General features: G+C 39.2%; 3 protein-coding genes across 5 annotated transcripts in view; 1 reads left to right on the top strand and 2 right to left on the bottom strand.

The window, feature by feature from the left end:
- The window catches only part of LOC6546253, a 69,228-nt gene that overhangs the window by 5,204 nt on the left and 42,764 nt on the right, over positions 1-21,260 (top strand). For all 3 annotated transcript variants that reach the window (XM_026977221.1, XM_026977222.1, XM_001972824.3), the window contains exon 2: positions 2,601-3,756. In XM_026977221.1, the coding sequence (XP_026833022.1) occupies positions 2,633-3,706 (1,074 nt within the window). In that variant the 5' untranslated portion in view covers positions 2,601-2,632 and the 3' untranslated portion in view covers positions 3,707-3,756. The remainder of the gene's footprint in view (positions 1-2,600; positions 3,757-21,260) is intronic.
- Positions 3,872-4,813, bottom strand: LOC6546252. The gene is made up of 2 exons (XM_001972823.3): positions 4,287-4,813; positions 3,872-4,229 (listed from the first exon to the last, which is right to left on the bottom strand). The coding sequence occupies exons 1-2, from the start codon at positions 4,783-4,785 to the stop codon at positions 3,886-3,888; spliced, it is 843 nt and encodes a 280-aa protein (XP_001972859.2). The 5' UTR covers positions 4,786-4,813; the 3' UTR covers positions 3,872-3,885.
- On the bottom strand, positions 12,939-15,140 carry LOC6546251 (probable cytochrome P450 312a1). Its single transcript, XM_001972822.3, has 3 exons — positions 14,305-15,140; positions 13,408-13,967; positions 12,939-13,346 (listed from the first exon to the last, which is right to left on the bottom strand). Exons 1-3 carry the CDS (start codon positions 14,931-14,933, stop codon positions 13,003-13,005), a joined length of 1,533 nt encoding a protein of 510 aa, XP_001972858.1. The 5' UTR covers positions 14,934-15,140; the 3' UTR covers positions 12,939-13,002.

Below are 21,260 nucleotides of genomic sequence, written 5' to 3'. Positions count from 1 at the left end.
GGCATTTGCAACTAATTGAAAGTGCAATGCGATGCTGCAGAATGCAATTAATGCCTTGAGGCCCTGGGAGGCCAATCCACCCAACCACGTACGTCTGCAGACGAGAAGTTGCATTCGAAACCGAAATGCACAGAAAAAACGATGTGCAAATTAAGATTCTTGGGGGTGTGCAAAAATAACAGCAAGTTTGGGGAAGTAAGTGGGGTATTGATTTTTTGAGGAAACTTGTGTATACCCATTCGATTTATTACAATCTGAATAAGTGCTAGAGCCTTAGATCACCCAATTTAGAAAAATAATAGGACTGTCCCATAACTTTAATGCTCTTTAATCTTCGCATCTTCGACACCCTATACTATTTCCTTTTGTTGTAGTGCCTGAATAACTCAAGAAAGTTTTATCAATTAGCTGCCAACTACTCAGCGTATGGCTCATGTTTGCGAAATTACGGTTTAGGTTCGAGTCCTGTGGGGCAAAACAATTAAAAGCAATAAATTTGCACAGGCAACCATAAATCAAAGTCCGATCATAATCTCAGCCCAAGCAAATAGAGAGAAAAAGCCAAAAACGAAGCTCGGTCTTCCGCCCGAATTTTCTCCTCCTTAGCCAAAAAGTTGCAATCCAAGGAAGTCCACCGCAATCCGGGGAAATAGTCGCTTCGCTTCGTTTATTAATTGTACAACTGTCTCCAATCATAATTAATGAACTTTGGCACATCCTCCGCCGCAAACTCCACATGTCCCTTATTTCGAGGGGAGTGGAAAACCAACACTGAAGTATAAACACAAATGTTTTCCTTGGCACGCCATAAATCTTTCATTTGGCAAATCTCTGTGGGCCTTTCCGTTCACAATTCGTGTTGCTCCCCCAGCTATTTTTTTACTTGGCCTAATGGTTGGCAGTATCAATTGGACACATTAAAGGATCTACTGGATTTGGCTTTTATAGTCCCAGAAAATGTTCACTTTGAACTTAACTTATTATATTTTTACTACAATTTCAAGAAATATATTTTTTGCTTGATTCTAAATGGCGAAGAATCCCACAACTGCCTTTTGAATTCAATGACTTAACTTTAGGCTGGGAGAACGGAAAATTACATATGCAAATCCCTTATAATTATCAGCTAAGATCTTTGGAAAACCACATACCCTATTTGCGAGCATAAAGCCAAAAGCAAACATTTAAATTGCGATAATTTTTCATTTAGCTTGGGCTTCTCTTCAACGCCACTCATCAGTGGCTCATTTATCAACGATGTCTGCGAGATTGCGATTAGTCAGTTAGTCATTTCGGAGCCAAATTTAAATAATTTCAAAGTGATGACAAAAGCTTTTCCAGCTATCCGAGTAATTATATGCGCACATGGCATCCACAGAAAGGATATATGGCAACTCCAAGAATTAACACTTTCACGGCAACGGTTGAAAGATAAATGAAAGCATCATTAGTCATTGGCCAACCCCACAAACGCCGTAATCACATGTGTCCTCCACAATTTTTCACATTCCATGCCAGAAAGGGTGGGATTATATGTGATTAAATCCGTCAGATACCCAGATATTCATGTGTAAATTCTTTGTGGCAGGGTGTGACAGGTCCTGTTTCTAGTCCTGCAACTAAGTACTTGGAGTCTTTTTGGTCCATTGTGTGTGGCAAATTATTTATTGGCTATCATTACTTTGATTGCATGAGGCTTTTCGCAATTTTGTAGAAACACTTTTGCAGTCGAATTTGTGTTAGGAATTGACAGGGCTTTGCATGCGTATAATTTTAAATAATTTTCTAACTTAACTTAAATAAGTGAAATAGGTGCTACTGGATTTGCAAAGTAAAAGTCTTCCGCTTCATTATAAAAATGTTATTGTGCTTTTGCAATTTGACAAAACTCTTCTTTTCGGCGTAAAAGTAAGGAAATCCTGCGCTATTTTAGATAAAATTCTAATGACATTTTCTGGTAAGCGGTCGATGCCAGCTAACTTTTATGGCTTTAGCTCAGCCATGGGCCAAAAACTAATTACCTCGAGCGGAGTTTTTACAGGGGAGCTGAGAAAACTTTTATGGTCGGTGTGGTTTTGGCAGTTTCAATATAATTTTTAATGTCATTTTGCATGGGATTTGAATACGGCAATCGATAAAATGCTGTTTCCAAACGGGAAAGATTTTATGACACTTTCGGTCTGAGCGAGTTCAGGCGGAAAATTTGTTGGCCCATAAAAGTGCAGCGTCGTCTCTTGAAATGGGTAACAAAAATTATTCATAGTGCAGTTGCCCTCACTACGTCATGTCTTGGTAATATAATATAAGTAGTGTGGATCTCGAAAAGTTCCAGCAAATTTATTACAAGAAAGATACAGCGTGAAAAAGAACATATATTTCTTTAACTGAAGCTAACAAAAAAACTTTTACAAACATGTAACTTAATATACTTGTTTAGAAAAATATTAATTAAATCTTATCTTAAGCATATTATAAAAAATAACTAGGCAAGTTTCAATAGAAAAATGTAAAAGTATTAATACTACTATTTATATTATTTTTATATTCATTCAATGTTTAATACTGTTTCTAATTGAATATAATTTACACTTTATTTACAGCCCATTGTTGAACTGTCATTTTTGCCATCAACATGCGACCCAAGGATCACCCAGATCTGCACTTCGACGTGATTCCCAAGCTGTTTGATGCCCATTCCAAGGTGTTTCTCACGACCTTGTGCGACGTGGATAAGCAGCTCATACATTTGCCCCGCCGGTTCTGTCCGATGTACACTACTCGGCCACTGGCCACTCAGCTGTTTCAATATCTGCAATCCCGTAATGCGAACGTTGTGGGACAGGACTTCCATGTGGTGGAGGAGGGCCAGCCCTTTGCACTGCAGCTAAAAGACGGAAAACGCCTGGAGGGGATGCTGTGCTCTGGAAGTCATCTGGGGCACAGCCTCATTGTGCTTATCCGGCGGATGCAGGATAACCGACTGCTGTACTGCTACTCGGCTATGAGGCTGGATAATCTTGGTCGTCTACTGGGCAACTCGGTCTTCAACTCTTGGATCGCCCAGGGAACCGAGCAGCTGTATCTGAATCTCTCGTCCGTAAATTTGCCGTTTGATCATGTAGATTTTGATGAGATGGCACATGCCATCGAGGCTCACGGAGCACAGAATGACCAGAGCGTGGTGCATCTGAAAGTGCCAAAATTTGGCTACGAGGAAATGGTCTGGAGATTGGCACACACGAATCTCCGCGGACATATTCATCTGGGCGAACACATGACAAAATGCTATGAGTGCCTTAGTACCGATCTGGAGCGATTTCGGGATGAAAATTATGTACCAAAGATTTTCGTCAGCGGTTACCCGACGGACTTTAATCCCCATCAAAAGACGGTTTCCTTAGATATCACAGAACTTAAGTGGACGCCTAATCCGACCAGGATGCATCTTCGTCAGCTATGCAGCCTCTTGCGACCTCAACACATCCAGGGAATTGTCCAGTTTCATACGGATGGCATTGTGTCGCCCGTTCCGTCATTCCTAAAGGTCTTCAAGGCAAACTATTCGCCGAAGAGCGATGCAGTGGTATCAACGATCAGAAGTGAATCTCAAGCAGGACAGGCGAAGCAAGGACTCTATCGCGCTTTTCGGGCAAGAAGGGCCTTTGAATTTGTGAACGATGGCGACGAAAGCAGTAGTTCGGGATAGTTTGAAGTATCATCTACTTTCATCGTTTGTTACAAGGAAATGTGAAAGCTGTAAGTAGGAACACTTTTTAAAGAAATGAATTTAGCTGTAGTTTGGAACAGTGCCCAAGCTCCTAGGAATTTTATTCATGCAAACCCTTGAAAATATATAAAAATAAATTGTATGAAGTTTATCTGGTATCAATTTGTTTGATCGGACAGTATCTCTTCGTCTGACCAGGAATCGGCAAGTCGCTCGAAATCATCACTGCATATTTCTTCCTTTGCTTCAAAGGTTTTAAGATCATCGCCCGCATCCTGTGATTCCTTGGTTGAGAGCTCCATGTCTTCCGTTTGCTTTTCGATTTGCTTCATAGTTTCCTCGTTGCCCTCACTTAAGGATTCCATGTCCAATGCATCCGGGGTTTTCGGATTGCTTACTTTGGTAATTTGAAATTGCTTAATACATTTAGGAAGCCTTATAAATTTTGCAAAACGTGATTTTATCTCAAACATTTTAGGGATTGTGAAGAGCAGAACCAGCCCTGATAGTTAAATGATTTTTTTAAACTTTTGTTTTTATTTATTAAAGATTGACTTACCCAATTGGCTAACCATTAGAAAGTTAATGCTCTTTCCATATATGATAATTAAAAGAAGAATACCGAACCACTTGAATGTTCGCCAAAAGCTCTTTAGTATTAATACTTCTCGTAGATTATTTAGGAACCCCTCAGTTTTGGTTTGAATCAGGACACCAAGTTCCCTAGATTGCTCCAGGGAGATACTTAGGTCTATGTCAAGATATTTTGGATAGCTATTATTTTGGATATCGGTTCTTTTAATCAAATGAAGGCACTGAACGCAAAGACGGTACCCCATCGATATGATCATGATAGTCAAAGCCCATACGCTCACCACGAATAGAGCCGGCTCAGAAAAAAGATCATACATTAAGGCCTGTAGTATGCCAAATACAAGTAGCGAATTTCTCCAGTTGCGCCACAGGATCAGCTTAGTTATTCCCTCGCATAAGGATTTATTTTCATTTACCTCCGCATCGGGTGCAGAAACTGGAACAGGGCTCGCGGTGTTGGCCATATTTTTATCGATTTTTTGAGACTTTCAGCACAGAAAATATATAGAAATTACAAAAACTTGGAGACGATTGCAACGACGGTGAAGTATTCGACTACTAGATTGAATTTGGTCTTTATATCCGTTACTCGTAGAGTACTAGATCCGATAGATATCTTACAGTTTGAGGGAAACGTTTCCGGACATAAAAAGTGTATATACTCATGATCACGATTACTAGCCGAGTAATAGATATACATATGGCCGTGTCCGTTTGTATGTCCGTCCGTATGAATGCCGAGATTCCGGGAACTATTAAAGCTAGAAAGTTTAAATTAAGCATGCAGATTCAGAAGATTGTCACAAACTGCCACATTAATATAAACCTACATTTAATATAAATACATATGTGTTCTATAAAACGAGATGCATTTCAAGTACCAATTTAAGTAGCCGCCAACTTTTAACCGCCAAGAGCACCTGTTGCCTATTTAGGCGACATTTTTCATTGAATTGTTCAAATTATGTATAAAACATTGGTATGCTGTCTGCTTGGATTTCCAAAAGGGGTTTTCGCAGACACAAAATTTGGTTTATCGCAACAAGTTCAACTTCATATATTTTTACTCATACCATAGGCAGATCATGTTTTTGAAAATTTCCGATTACTATGGTCGCGCATTTTCTGCTTGATCTTTTACTTCAACGACTATTAAGTCAAACAGAACGCTTTTCAAGATCTCTTTGTCACAGCTTTGTTCGCGTTTGATCCGAACCGTCAACAAGGTCTTTTATTCCAATTCTCGGAGCAATCTGGGCAAATAATTTTGGCACGAGGTGTGACCAACGCCCATTGAGGGTGTGGTTGATGACACTCAGCCTTCTGTCTCCCAAGTCAATCGTTTGCCAATTGATTTGTCAAAGGCATAACGCTAATATTTTGGGCAAATACTGGAAAAAGTCACTGGTCCATTGGCGTCAAAATGACATCGAGTGGTTTAACTTTCCACCCTCAAGATACCGCTTTAAATGTTTTTAGGGAGGGTCGAGAAAAGAATATTAAAATCGGAATAATTTTAATGACTCGTTCAAGTATCTAAAGGTTTTGAGCGCTCGAAATGGTTTACACCTTGTAGTAAATTGTTGTTAAAACATAAATGTAGGTATAATTCCCTGAATCCTGTTTGACAGTCCAACTATTTCTACTTCAAATAGACATTTGTTCATTACCCTTCTGAGAAATCTGGCAAAATATTCTTAGTTTGTGTCGCCTTCAATTAGAATTACTGGAATTAATATGCAAACAGCAAAATCGTTCTATTTGCATCATGTACGAATGCAGTTTAATTAAACCGAATTCCCCATAATGCCCACATCACGAACCCATGCAAAACACAAGCTCTACAGGATATTAGAATGTTTGACAAGTTGTCAATGCATCAAGATGGAGAGGACAAGGCAGAAAATTGGCAGGAAAGTCTTATCGTTCATTTTGAATGTAAATTAAAACAAATACACATAAAATTACTTAAAACTGCACACAGTTCCTTTGGCTCCTGTCAAAAAATGATAGCCATTTTCATGCAAGGCATGCACATGCCTAAAATATAAAAGGCACTGTTTTCAATGAAGAGCACACTTTATTACACGATTTTACTTCATTGCTTAGAAATCTGTAAATATAAATATTTTACATTTATATTTTTATATAATTTTTAATTGTTTTTACAAAGGTCAAGAAAGGGAAATAATAAATAAGTTCTTATAAGTGTCCAGACCAATTTTAGAGCAGTGCCATAAGGGCATAAGATATCAACGTCTAAAAACAACCAGAAAATCTCGGCAAAAATTCTTCTTTCGGCCCGATAAAGATGTCATACGAGCTCGGCTTCTTCGACGTATTCCCTTCGACTTCTTTATGGCCATTCGACAATGCCAGGAATTTCTTGTATTAAAATCGAAATGGCCAAGGGCCAGAAATCCACCCCAGACACAGACAATTGTATCTGTGTGCCATGGGGGTAGTGAATATTTGGGCCTGCCGTTGAGTTTTGGCCGTGTCCTTACAGCTGTCAACATGTTTAATTGAAACTGACACTCAGTGTCATTTTATGTACATTGCCATGCGTTGCGTTACCTTAACTGTCACTGTAATTCGACTTGGCTAAGTCCTGCTCCATTATTGCGGGCCATTTCGAAGGGGGGTGTTGGCTCCCCATGTTTTCCCCCTTTTCTGGGGTCGCATTGCATTCCCATGTTAGCTGCTTCTTGTGTGGTGTGTTTGCTAGGTGTATATCCTTGGACTTCCTTCGACTCTTTCAATAAAAGATTGTTTGATTTTAGGAAAAAGAGGTTAATACAAATCAGATATTGGTATATATGCGGTATACAAAATGTTTGTAGTTATGGTTAATAGTTGTAGTTAATTGTTTCATCTATAATTTAAGCCTTTTCAATTTCATTTTTAAATCTATTTATTCAACGCATTTTTACTAGCTGATACCTAATTTCCTTTTATTTTGCATTTTTGTCAAGCTTAAGTTGTTCGTACTGGCAGTCCTGAGATCCCCTGAGTCCTGAGAACAGATCCCCATATCACCCATCCCCAGCCGAATCAGAAGAACTTTAGCCCCTGAAACACTTCAGCAAAATCCCCCAAACTCATCCAAACTGTAATTATTATTGCTAAGCGCAGTCGCCTCGCTTTCGCTCGAGAAACGGAGAAGCAAGCCCTCATTTAATTGCAGACTAGCAAATACTCAAGATATTTTTATGCAGGCAATTCGTATTTTTTCCGTTCGGGGCTTTTCCGCCTTTTCGATAGGGGAAAAGACAGCGGCCTCTTTTGTTTTCGTCACGGACGAGTGGCGAAAAGCAATCACGGCAGCTTCTTGCCAAGGAAAAGCAGAAATATCTTTCGCCGCATTGCTTTATTTACCTTTTTGTTTGTGCATTTTTGCAGGATGTCTTTTGTGTTATTGGTGAAATTAGAATTTCTCATTAAAATAAGTGTTGGCCGAGGGAGCCGCTTGACTTGAGACATTCAAGCGTCTCTACCAGGGCAAGGTGCTCGTCCATGGCAATGGACTTAAGTCCGAATTCCCATTTTCCCCCTCGTTTTTTGTTTATGCATGGTCACTCATTAGTTGAGCTGGAAATCTGACTGGCATTTATATTTGTATCTTTATTTGTTTCCACCGAGAGTGGGGTATATTTTCAGTCCTAATGGCTTTTCTATCCAATTGTGTACAATTCCTAGCGAGTAATTAAAATGGCAACTCTTTAATATTCTGCTCTTGAATGTTTAGAGGTCCAAATGCCCTGTCTTATGCATCTTAAAAAGCAGCTCTAATAGGCCTAACAGGCTTAAAACTGAAACACTTAGCGGTTAAGGGTTACAAAAATACTATTAAATTAATTTCGCTCTGTTAGGCAAAAGGAAACTCTCTAGTAATTTACCATCTGAATAATGATCTTTTGAGGTTCCACCCTTTTTGCAGGCTCAAAAAATAAAAGCCTTGAGCATATAAGTGTTAACTGCTGTATTTTTGACATAGGTTGGGTGCTATAATGGAGCTCTACAAATGATTGAATATTATTGAGCTGATTGCTAATAAGGTCACCTAATGCGGATTACACATACAATACTTCACATCTTAAATAGAGAACTGTGTACCCAATATTGTTATTAAGAGGTACCAATATTTGGTGGAGCAGAGCGTTTTCCTGGCATTCTGGGGACTGAACTGGCACCTTTGCTTTTATGTGAGCCAAACTTTTCGATTGTCCAACTTCATACACCCTGACCACACTCAATGCACCACATGCATCCGTAGAAATTTGATATGGGGCTCAACATTGTTGCAACTTGGGTGTTTGAAGTGCGGGCAAAAGTTTGAGCTTTGAACTTTGGCTTGTTACATTCAAGTGGCTGGCATGTATAAATGTTTGCCTTCCAGATCCACAAAACTTTATGCAAAACACACAAAACTTTACTGAATATGGGCGAACTGTTTGCCCGGCTCTGTTCCCTGTTTTCTGGTTTCTGTTCTCTGGTTTCTGCTATTGTTCTGCGGCTGGTTTGAGTTTTCGCATCATGTGCTGCTGACAAGCTGCGTAATTTCCCCTGTCTCGGGATCTGCAATAATATAGATAAAATACAATTTGCTTAAGCAATTTTTGTTTTAATTAATTCTGTATCACTATATTTTTTTGTGACTCCTACGTGCCCGGAATTTGCCGCTCCTGGCTTGGCTTGGCTTCCGTTTAATGTCTTTACCAAAACAAATTCCGCCCCCCGAGGGACTGCATTTAATTTTTCCTTTCCATTCGCTTTTTTCAGCTTCATTTCGTTGTTTGCTGTGCAGTGTAATTAGCCACCTTCTGACCAAGACAGCTGCTGTTGCTCCTTATATTTTTGTGCTTTTTTCCTATTCCCGGCGGTGCATAAAGAGTTTAAGTTGACATTTTGGACCAACAGTTTGTAATTTTCTTACCCCTTTCTGGGCGAGCCATTACCATTCTTTCTCTACCCTATTTCCTTACTAATTTCTTGCTTTTGTGCATTTACTTGCAGACTGGTTAATTACATTAGCAAAACGGTTGCGATTCTGCTTTGCATTTGCGAATTTCCTTAAGTATTTTTTATAAACGTCATTTGACAAAGCTTGCCAGTCGCATACATTTCATCAAAAATAAACAATAAATATTTAACCGTACTTTCATCGTAAGACACAATAGATTTCTTTAGGGATTGAAGATATTTTCGAAAAAAGCACTTTAAAGTAACACTTTAAGCACTTTAAGTAAAGTAGCTTAAGACAATTTAATGGCCTCGATTTTATTGTAACTTTATTGCAACCCCACATGCTCGATGTAAGTGGATGCGGAAAATTGTAACACGTGATTCAATTTCGCTGATCAATTTTAATTGATTGCTCCAATTGGCTTCTGTGCAAAAGCCTCCTTCTCATCCGCAGCCAACTGCAATGCCATCCAGATTTTTATGTTCATAGCCACTTTATTTGCAGCGTTTTCATTCGGTTTTGGCTGCTGTAGTGTTTTATTTTGCCGATTTTTATGCGTTTTTAATGTGTAGCACAGCTACTCCTTTTATTTCTTGCCCTTTTTTTCCCAACTCGCTTGTAATTCGATTCGTAAATTCGTATTCCAACGGATTTTTATGCATTTCCGCACCAACTTTATGGCGGTATTGTTCGCATATGGGCGTTTGGGAACCGCCCCCTTTCACGTCGTAAACTTTTCCGATTTAATGCCTAGCCGTGCGCCTTAAAGTATGCCACACTAATTAGCATATGAGCTGCGGCCAAGTTGGCCGCAAACTTGCAGCTTATCGCAAATATGCATTCTCAAACCCCGGATGCGATCCAGAAGCAAATGGGCACCATCCATTAGCCATTAGCCATTAGCCGTGGGGCCGTCGTAAACCTAGGACAATATTGACATAATCGACTTTCAGCAGCCGACCGGCGACACAATTAAACCACAAATGAGGCTTAGCCGTAGGGCAATGTCACCGGGGCCGATTACTTCAAAGTCGCCATCCCATCCACCTCATCGCATACCACATCCCATGGTATCCCGAAACCCCAAAAACCCCAAACCTCATCACACGTCACTTGGCCATAGCTCACCTCAAACGACCACAATTCGAAGGGTTTAATTTGTTTTCTCATTTTGGGGCGCCGACTGGTTTACTTAACTTGAAACAATGAGAAATGTGCACTAACCGGAAAGCGGCAAGCAAACCACATGTGGTCGCAAAGGCCACTTTGTATTGCCTTTAAATGAAATTCACTTGTAAAAAAAATAGTTTTCAAAGAATAACAGTATTTGGGAGTATCTATTGATTTAATACATGTTACCACATTTTTATACAAATATGTATTAATTAATCCAATTAAACAACTAACATATTTATTTATTTGAACTGCCTGAAATTTACTACATAGTGCCATCACTTTTAAGTCAGGCGAAAATAAAATAATGCAAAACAACCCCATACTTCCGAATTTATTATAATTAAGAACCCGCGCCTTGGGCTTTTTTAAGCATTAAACATTGACGATGGCCACGCCGTGAATTATGCTCCATCATAAACTTATGCACGATGTACAGATGCCGGACATAAAAATTGTGTAAATGTAAATGAAAATGAAAACTGCGCCCAGTCAGCAGCAATAAAACATTGCGTCAAGTCTGGACCGGGATTAAGATATGGACCTGGATTTCATATCGCTTTAATGGGCGGCGACACCCGGAGAAAGCCACCGTGAAGATCTGCGAATTAAGATAGATAAAAATATGACAGCTGACACTAAAAAGGAGAGACACCAAGTACTCATCATAATTAAAGCCGCGGGGTTGGGTCGCCATAAAAGCCTGCAAGGATTCATATGGATAATTAAGTTATGGCGGGTGCCAACGGAAGGGTTAAAGCCTCCCCGCGATTGCAAACCCAATAAAGCGATCGTAAAACTTTGGCCAAGCACTCGAAATTTCGGGAACATGTTCCTTAGGCGCATATTTTAATTTCAAGATGGATTTTAAAAGGGCCCAAGGTGGCGGGGGGGTCATAAAAGTTTAACTGGACGTTAATAAAAGTGCGTAATCAAATGCACTCATTTCTTGACAGGCGTTTGGCATTTTTGTTCAGTTACAAATTTATTCAGTTTCGATGCCAGCGAGCATTGTATTTTAAAATTTCCGGATTTGAACCCGAAATCCGGTATAGCTGGTAGATTACTTACATTATGTAAATAATCTAAATTTGTTCGCTGAAGCACTTTACTTTTGGTAGTGCTTTGACCTGACATTTATTTGGCTTATTGATTCGTATTTTATTTAAAATCATTTTTGTTTAACCAGCTGGCTTGTTAAATTAGCATTTGCTGTCAAAATAATGCTTTTTTAAATAATTAATCAATGCCTTTGAGCTTGCTTTCAGTATTAAAAAAAAAGATAATAAAAAGCTGTATTTATATACTATTTCATCATTGATTAAAATCGACTTGGAATGCTTGGAAATTGGCTGAAATCATTTCCTATCCCAGCACCAGTCTGTCAGAATATGAAAATCAAGCCACCCCAAACTCGCACCACCAATCAGCCACTGAGTTCAATAGTCTTCAAAGTTCGAACCCCTTTCTGCCAGTTTGAATGCCAGAAACGTATCAGTTGGCAGATAGAACAAACTTTTATGCGCTTGTTAACAAAAGCGTGAAATTCAATGCCCGCGACGAGCTGAAGAGTATGAAAATAAAAGAAAAATTTACGACAATGCGAATTAAACTTGATTTTTATTTAAATAAATTGCATTTTATATACCGCCTGATCCTGCGCCCCGTGGCAGCCGCCATAATCAGCAGGCAACGCTCATAATTTGCACCGGAATTCGATGATGATGCTGGCGGATAATGGGTACTCCGTGGTGGGAGTGTGTGTATTTTCACCAGGATAAGGCCAGGACTAGTCGGGATATGGCAGACCGAATGACTGACTGGCGACGGCTTGGTGGCTGCTTTATGCATTTTTATTTATTACAGCGCCAGGAAATGTTTGTTGATTTTCCGCTGCTCGGTTGCCACAATAAAAATCCACGCCACCCAGAAATTATTTTCTAGACGAACGCGCCCTGCTTAAATCGCATAAAAATGAGCAGGCAAAAAAATACTCCAAATCGTACGGAATTCTTTTTTATATATCATTAAAAACGGAAATGTTGTGCGTCGCAATGAAACGCAAACGCTTTGAAAGGAGCCCAGTGAAACGAATTGATAGGGGTCTATACTGAAAGCTTCATAATGAGTTCGAAGTGGAAAAGTCTTGGTAAATTAAACACTCCTAACAAATTCCTGAAAAAAAGTGCTTTAAAACGAGTGTGCGTCAGTTCGATTGAATTATTAAAGGAGGCATTACTTACAGCAATTATGAGAAACAACCAGAAATTCATTTAATAGATATGTACCCTTTTGGTAGCCAGTATTAAAATGAATACGTATAGTATTTCATAGAATGAAATGAATGGTATACCTTGAAAATTATTAAAATGAAGTATTAAAATGAATACCTATGGTATTTCACGGTATAAAATGAATACATGGTATACCTTGAAAAGTATCCCAAAAAATACTCAAATGACTAGAATAAGCTAAATGTATCTGTACAATTACCTAACTTTATTGACACACGTATTGGCTAAGTGAAAACTGCTGGCTAGCCTCAATCTAGATGCTTAACTCTACATAGATAGGGTTCGACGGTATGGAGGGTGATCACAAAGTTGAGCTTCATCTTCACCTGTCGCTCGCCAAGGGGCTCGAACAGGAAGTTCCTCAGCAGGTGGGCTAGCACCACTTTGAGCATCACCATGGCATACCGCTGGCCCATGCAACTCCGCGCGCCCGCCATAAAGGGTATGAAAGTGGTGGCCTCAATTTTGGGCTCCGCTCCACTCGCCCAGCGATCTGGCTTGAAGACCATCGGATCCGGAAAGAAGTCCTTGCAGCGCCCCATGTAAATTGGGGAAATGATAACATCACTGCCCTTCGGGATGAAGAAGTCATCTGGGAAAGGTGGACCAGTGAAATCATAACAATATTTGTAAATAACTTCGAATGTACTTACTAATTGTACAGTTGGCTGTGGCCTTTCTGGCGGTGAGTGGACCTGAGGGATACATCCGCAGCGTTTCCTTGATGCAAGCCTCTAGAAACTCCATCTGACGCACCTGCTCCATGGTGATGGGTTCCCTTTTGTCCTTCCCACATACCGACCACACCTCCTCGCGACATCGCTGCTGGTGCTCCGGATGAAGAGTCATGTTGTACATGAAGAAGTTGAGGGTGGTGGCCGTCAGATCGAAGCCCCCAAATATGATGGTGTCCACTTCCTCGCGAATATCCTTGACCGTCAATGGTTTACCATCGGGACCCTTGGACAGCAGCAGAGTGTCCAGGAAGCAGTTGGTCCGCTTGACTCCGTCCAATTCCGCATCATTAGTCTGGTAGTTGCGATTCTCAGCATCCTGATTGATTTCGTCAATCCGTTTCTGGATAATGCCCTCTGTGAATCCGTGTAGCGTTTTTATCAGCTCCAGCTCTCGCTTATGGTGCGATGTGCGTTTGAAAATGAACGAGTTGCGGTAGAAGATGTTCTTCAGTCGCTTATCGATGATCACAAGGATTCTGTGAGCAAACGAAGTTGCAGAAAATCAGTTTTGATAACTATTAAATGTTACTTGCATATATGACTGCTAAATAAATAAATAACGCAGCTCTGTCGAATAAGCCATAAAGCTTTCTATCATGGGTTGTGCAACTTTTATTGAACTAACGTGTTAGATGTGTCCTTTATATCTTCTCAAGTGTTTGTTTTGTTTAATTAATGTGCGAAAATTATATCTTCTCAATGTTTGTTTTGTTTAAATAATGTGCGAAAATGTATGAGTAATCACCTCTTATTTGCTGACTAAAAACAAACTGAGTACATTTCTGTTAGATGCTACAAGTGTAGTTTACTTACGATTTAACAGCATCGAGGTAGTCCGATTTAGCGCTCGACTGCGAGCCCACAGAGACTCCGAGGGCAGTTTCACAAATAGTGTCCAAAGTGAAGCAGCTGATCAGCTGAAGGAAGTCCATTTCGTCCCCGGAATCGGCAAATTTCGTGACATTCGACAGGAGAATCCTCGACTGCTTCTCAAAGACGGCCACAAACTGTTTGATCATGGTGTAGTTGAAGGCCGGCATTACGATCTTCCGGCGATGGGACCACTTCTCGAATCCGCTGGTGAAGAGGCCCTCGCAGAGCCAGTTCTCGAATACCCTGTAGTCGTTGGTCTTCTGCAGCAGCTGCTGTGCACTGCACAGAGCCTGTATATCCTTGGGATTGCAGTCCACCAAGTAGAGCTTGGTGCCCATCCACAGTTTGCCGCGGTGATCCTTCAGATGGTTGGTGATTATTTCGGTGGCTCGTCGCAGCGGATGCGGTCCAACCAATTGGGCTAGGATGTGCAGATGGCCAATGAAAGGCAGCGCCGGTGGAGCCGGCCACTTGTGGGTGAGGCGGTCGATCCTGCTCTGCCGCTCGAAGACATATAGCAGGTATAGGGACAACGCGATCAACAGCAAACCGAATCCGAGCCAGAACATTGCGACGGACGTTCTACAGAGCAACTGCGTCGATGCGTTGTCTCATCGAGCGTTTTAAGCGGAACACAGACACAGATCAGACAGTTACTAGAGGGTCACCGGACCCAAGGGTCACAACAGTTGGGTAACAAGCGAATTTACACAAGAAAAAACTAATCGAAACGAGACACAGTGTAAATTTAAAAAATAGTGTACAGCGACATTATTCTCACAAACTGTTATTTACCGTAAAAAACTGTAAAACATTGCGCTATTTGTTTCGTTTTTGATTGGTAATATTATTTGTTATTTGGCCTACATCAATTACGGATGTACATTTTATGACTTTTTATGTGACACCAGCCTATTTCAATTCATAAACATACCTTTCAAAAGTTGAATAGTAATGAAATTAAATCATTTCACTCTAATAATATAATAATAGCCATTTAGTAAGAGCCATACACGGTAGTAAAGGCGGTGTATTTAATTTGTAATTATTTTTCCTGCTTTTCGCATAGTAAATAATAATTATCAATAACCACTATGGCTCTCTTTTTTTCGAGTGCAGAAACTAAACGATCTTAAATATTCTGCACTGCAAATATTAGTATTGCGCAAAAGCGCCGATTAAGAGCAACTGTCGGGTCGACTGCGGTATTAACACTGCGCATATTTATTTATACGAATTTCGTACACCCCAATATGTATATTATATCCGTATTCAAATCGATGTGGCTGCGAAATTGAAGTGACTCTTTTTGCTCGCCCCCAGTCGCTTAAGTACTTAACATCGGGCACCGGAGATGTAAACAAAACGTTGTGAATCAGAATCGTAGAGTTCTAAGTCGGATTCGCAATGCTCTTGGATAGCAGTGCTAAGTTCTTAAAAACGTGGGTTTTTTATTTTTTAACTTGAAGTTTTAGTATTGAGCATTATAATGTTCCATATACCTTAGAGGAATACCAGCAGATGAAAGTATTTGAAAACTATGCACCTACAAAGGCAATTTTCCAACCTTTTTCAAAAGTTGAGCTTATAGAGGGACTTTTTTTACTAGGGCAATTCCAGTGAAACTCAAGATACGTCGCGCCAAAATACGTAAACAAATACACTTCAATTTCATCGATGCTGCAGGCCCATTACCTTTTTGTTTAATTCGCTGAATTATAATTACGATTGTACTTTTGCCGATTGCATACCAATTTCATAAAGCTCATAAAACTTGACGAATGATTGCGTTGGGACCACCCAGTTATGGATATACGTGTAGAGAAATTGTGATTTTAATTTCCTAAAATGTTAGAGAAAAAGCTTTAAGAACTTTGCTTACAGCAAGAACCGTGATTTGGGAATTGCAAAGTGGATGGCCTGGAAATTGATTAGTTTCCTACCACAACAATTGTCATATAGATAAATACTTGGAAATATGCCAATACAAAATATCAGAGCAAATACAGTTAACGTACGGGAAGTGAATTTTCATTGAGTGAAATTAAAAAAAAGATACAATTAACTGAGTCGTCAGCTAAGGACAAAAAAAAAACGGTCAAGTACCGAGCTTTGACTCCCCCACATTAATGGGTAAACAGTGTGTCATATTTGTCAATTATAAAATATCTGTTTTATTTTCCTTATTACGCATAGAATACACATTCATTAAAATTTGCTCTCCAGTTATGGGAACTTTATTGTGATTGGCATTTAATACACTCTTCAGGAGTGTGTGTTGTTGGTTTTCCACTCGTCCAACTGCCATTCAATTCAAATGTACAAATAGTGACAGGTAGAATAACTAAGGTAGATCCCCTGCCCTATGCTTACACTAATTAACACGAAAAAAGTTTTCAGCCAACCAAATACACAATGAATGAACAAGAGTAATTGTAATTAAAGCGGATGGAACTGGGCAGCAATTAATATTTGCTGGTCAACATTTTATACAAAAATAATTCATCCTTCTTGTCTACTCGTATACATACATATCTGTATGTTTCAGTTCCCTTCTCTTCCGGCGCTTTTAAATTTTTATTTAAATCAGAGGACAAATGAATGACACGCGTATGATTTTAATTAAAATCATTTTAGTAGGCTCATATTGCAGATGTGTATTCACAAAAAAGGTATATCGCAAATGCGTAAACTTAAATAGTTTAAAATAGGAAAACAATTATTAATAACGAATCAATCAATTGCTTGAATTGATATCAGCAAAAAGGTGTTATTTATAACACAATTTAAAAGTGCATCTATATTGTTAGTTATCAAGAGAAAATGAAAAAATGTGCAGCATACTTTGGGTATAATTTGGCAGCTCATAAAGGCTTTGTAAACGCAACTTTAAGTGCACAAGTGGATATTAAGATCAAATTGGTTTCGTACAAATAAAGTGTGAATTTAAGTTTAAATGTAGTGTGGATATGAATATCCTAAAATACGCCACATGCGCCCATAGAAATTCAATTCAATGCCTCCGCATAATCGCGGATGCCACTCAATGCCACTAATCGGAACTAACTGGACAAAGCACGACAATAGCCCTTTGAAGTCGAGGCGAAGCCCAACAATTGCATTCGCGTAAATTCCTTATCTAATGGACGCCAATAAACAGTGAGCCCCTCGCACACGAACAAATCGCTTGTGGATATATGCGAGGACATAATGCAGTTATGCACCTGACAGGACCAAGAACATTGTCTCACATGGAAATTAAAAGTGATGCGTGGCCACGAAAGGGGGTTCAGTAGGCGGCTTTAAAAGGGTGAGTCCTATGGGGTGAAAGGTGTTTCAATGGTTTGGTGGACGTTGCGATGGGGCTGTACAAACTAATTTGAATTTATGCAGCAAAGTGTTAGCCATGCTGATGAGTACTCTGTGTATGGCTAAATACTTGTATGGTCACAAGTATTACTTCAATGCCCGGAATGGGCAATCTAGAATCCACTTAGAATCTCACTTATTATATTATATTTTAAGTATGTATTTCTTTCAATCAAGTTTTATTTCTGTGGTTCTGTGGCTGCGGCTAGGGTATTTGGCTATCGAGTGCTGGTGAACCCGATCGTCCGCTCATCATTGTTGTTTGTGGGCCTCGGTGTTCTGTAATTAAACTGCAAATTATCAGCCACGACACTCACACATGCCTCGACCACTCAACTGAGGCATTTCCAAGCACCCACCCACCACATGCACCACATAATTATGCAGACATTTCCAAGTCGAGGACGAGGCAGCTGGATGGGCTAGGAGCCAGGAGGCAGAAGGCAGGAGGCCGTGGAAGGGACCGCCCAGCTGTCACTTTGTGTTCTGCTTTTGTGTAAAATTTAATTTGGCTACATTTAATTATTGTTTATGTACGGCTTGTCCATGTCGCTGTCGCTGCCATCCAATATTGTCATATTATAAACAACGATAATTTGCCAAATGCGAGGCGATTGGCTAATAGATATCTGCCAGTATCTCCATCTCTCGGCAAAGGTAAGCCGAGCAAAGCCCAAAGGGCAACCGCAAGTGGGCGAAGGATTACACTGGCAGAAAAAATAATGCTTTTGAGTATTTATAAAGGAAATATTTTGCCAAGTGTACTTAACCCAAAGCAATGGTATCCAAACTAGTTGGCTACTTGCTTTTACAAATTATATAGCAATAATAAATTTGTACTGGATAAACTTGCTTAAATGCATACATATGTTTCTTATACATTTGTTGTTCTTATTTTTATATTTTTTAAGATATAAATTAAAATATAAATTTGAACAATTAAAACAGCAATAATAAATATGTTTTAGATAAACATGCTTAGATGAATACGTTTCTTTCACAGTTTTTGGCCCTATTTTTATATAATTTGACTTCTTTTTTAAATTAAACTAAAATTGTATTTAACATTTGTTCACGGTGTATAATTCCTGCACTAATCGCATGTTGTGTCAACATTAATCGCATCAAATTTAATTTCACAATTAAATGCAAAGACGCGACGCGTTTAGCATAAATTAGGCGGGCTGTAAATGGAAGCCGCGGGCGGTGTCCTTCACTTCCCCCGCCCGCCCCTGCGGTCCGCGTTCATTTTTCCGAGGTGTTTGAGGCGCTTTCCGCACGGACCGCCCATCCTGAGGAAGTAAAAAACGGCGTGCACCACCAAGACTCGCCGGCTGCTTCCGTTTCCGTTTCTCTGGCGGGGTTTGGGATCTTCAATCGGTTGGTGTTACGTGCGTATTTATTGCTTCAACTTAATTTAATTGACAGACCAATCTAAGGCTTCATTAAGCTCGGGGAATTAAATGTCTTTCATTAGCGAATGCTGATTCAATTAAATCTCGCTGGCTCTTTAAAGTCGTTAAAATAGTATACGAGTATATAACAATACATAATCCCTTTAAATGTTATACACCACATTCTTGTCTCTAGTGTCCAATAAGTTATAAGTTTGTCCATTTGATAATTATATTTAATCAAATTATTAACAGTGGCTTTTATTCTTTAATTTATTCATCTAAGACGATGAATTTTGCTTTTGTAGTACCACATGGACTCCAGATCCTGTTAAAAATAAATATGAAATTGTCTTTAAGCCATAAGCTGATCGATCCAATGAACTTTCGTAAGAGTGCATTGTTGTATCTTCATTGTCAGTATAGCAATGAACCAGATTTGAGTTGCGCTATAATAGGAACTTGTTTAATATGTTCCCATTCATAAAATCCGTTTCATTTAACTAATTGTACATTTGTCATGCTGAGAATAATAGTGTAAAAAACTCATAATCTTGGTGTAATCCTCAACACTTTTTATTTAAATTAAATAAACTTGTACAAAACGCGAATTTTTTAGTTGCACAAGCCATTCTGCCAGTTCTCTCAGAAGATATTACTTCAAAACCCGTTTAGCTCGACTAAGTTCACATGCAACACTTAGGCCGCAATCTGACTTTTTCTTACCAAAACCTCTTAATATTCAATCTTGACTTTTATCCTGATCAAAATGATGTGCCAACATTTCGCATTTGGCCGAAGAAACCTTAAACTTAATCAGCTCATCAGACCCAAAGGTGTTTGGCGGCATTAAAGTAAAAAATAATTTTAAATTACCTTTATTTAAGCCGTATGCTTGGCTGCCCCGCCAGTAATGAAGTCTTTTTTCTCTCTTTTTACCTCGGGCTTATATGGGGTTTTCGATGTTTAACCTTCGAGGCGCAAACTGTTTTTTATAAACGAGCATTTCGTTCCACATACTCTTCTTGGTAGAAAAATTGTTTACCTATACGAATCGTTTTGTCTACAAAGAAATACACAAGTTGCATTTCCTTTTTTTGTATTTTCTTAGTTTTTCGGATTTTACAAACCTCATTCAAATATGGATATAAAATACATATTATATTATATTATACATATATTATATAGATTATTATTATACATGCTATATTATTAAATGTATGTATGTATATCTATATATATTGCATATATTATTATATTGCATAAAATATTATATTCTCTTTTATCAGGCCTTCCGTTCATTTCGCATTGACATTATTAGGGTATGCAATAGCTTACTAGAAACATCTCATTTAGTTGGGTTGTTTTTTGGACAGGGCGTCGTTGCAAGTGAAGGACAGCGGCAACTGCAATTTGAAGGCAAGCAAAACAAATGAATTCTGGGAGCCGAAGTCACCGCGGGGTGAATACTTTTTGCAGCTGTTCTGAGCGAAGTTCCCAGTGGCACAGACAACTCTCAATTACCCCTTACTTGCAGCCTCGACTTGCTGGCTTCATTTTTGGTGTTGCACTTGAAATAAACTTGGCCTAAAATCTGAAAGGAGTAATATTAATAAATTACTATGCTTATTTGAATCGTTTATTGCGATAATTTGTCTATTAGCACCATTTTTATTTTGGTTTTAATATGATCTGTGCACATTTTAATAGATTTCTAGATTTTCAATCGATTGTTTTCCTAAGTATGAACTTTTTTTCTGTATAATTAATGTAATAAACTGAGTACTTTTGGTCACATAATTGATATTTTTGGCCAGTGGGACACATTTTCGTTCTTACTTGGCCATTAGTATTGGGTAGTTGGTCAACTTCAAGACTTGCAGTTAGCAGTGGCAGTTGCCTCGACTTCTCGGCGATTGCACTTCGCTTGACTGCAATTTGGCCAAGTTAAGCAGGGGAAAAAGTTGTCGCTGTTCTTGTTGTTACCTTTAATTTGAGTACGTTTCGGTGTTGGTTTTTATCGTGCTTTTTTGGGTGATTGTTGGCCACGGCTAAGTCACGTTCCGATTGCGCATTTATCGCATTTAACTTGCCGTCCGGTTGGTTAAGTTTCTTGGCCAAAAAGTCATTCTC

The sequence above is a fragment of the Drosophila erecta genome, unplaced genomic scaffold (assembly GCF_003286155.1).
Source record: "Drosophila erecta strain 14021-0224.00,06,07 unplaced genomic scaffold, DereRS2 tig00000021-arrow-pilon, whole genome shotgun sequence".
NCBI classification, from domain to species: Eukaryota; Metazoa; Arthropoda; class Insecta; order Diptera; family Drosophilidae; genus Drosophila; species Drosophila erecta.
The sequence above is the reverse complement of the archived record's forward strand: the minus strand, read 5'-3'. Positions and strand labels throughout refer to the sequence as shown.

Excerpts from the sequence above, each read along its gene's own strand:
- LOC6546252 (XM_001972823.3), bottom strand. The coding sequence starts at position 4,785 with ATGGCCAACACCGCGAGCCCTGTTCCAGTTTCTGCACCCGATGCGGAG. Across the intron at positions 4,230-4,286 it reads TCTAATGGTTAGCCAATTGG|GGCTGGTTCTGCTCTTCACA; the intron begins GTAAGTCAATCT and ends TTTAACTATCAG.
- LOC6546251 (XM_001972822.3), bottom strand. The coding sequence starts at position 14,933 with ATGTTCTGGCTCGGATTCGGTTTGCTGTTGATCGCGTTGTCCCTATAC. Across the intron at positions 13,968-14,304 it reads TACCTCGATGCTGTTAAATC|AATCCTTGTGATCATCGATA; the intron begins GTAAGTAAACTA and ends GTTTGCTCACAG. Across the intron at positions 13,347-13,407 it reads CACAGCCAACTGTACAATTA|ATGACTTCTTCATCCCGAAG; the intron begins GTAAGTACATTC and ends CACCTTTCCCAG.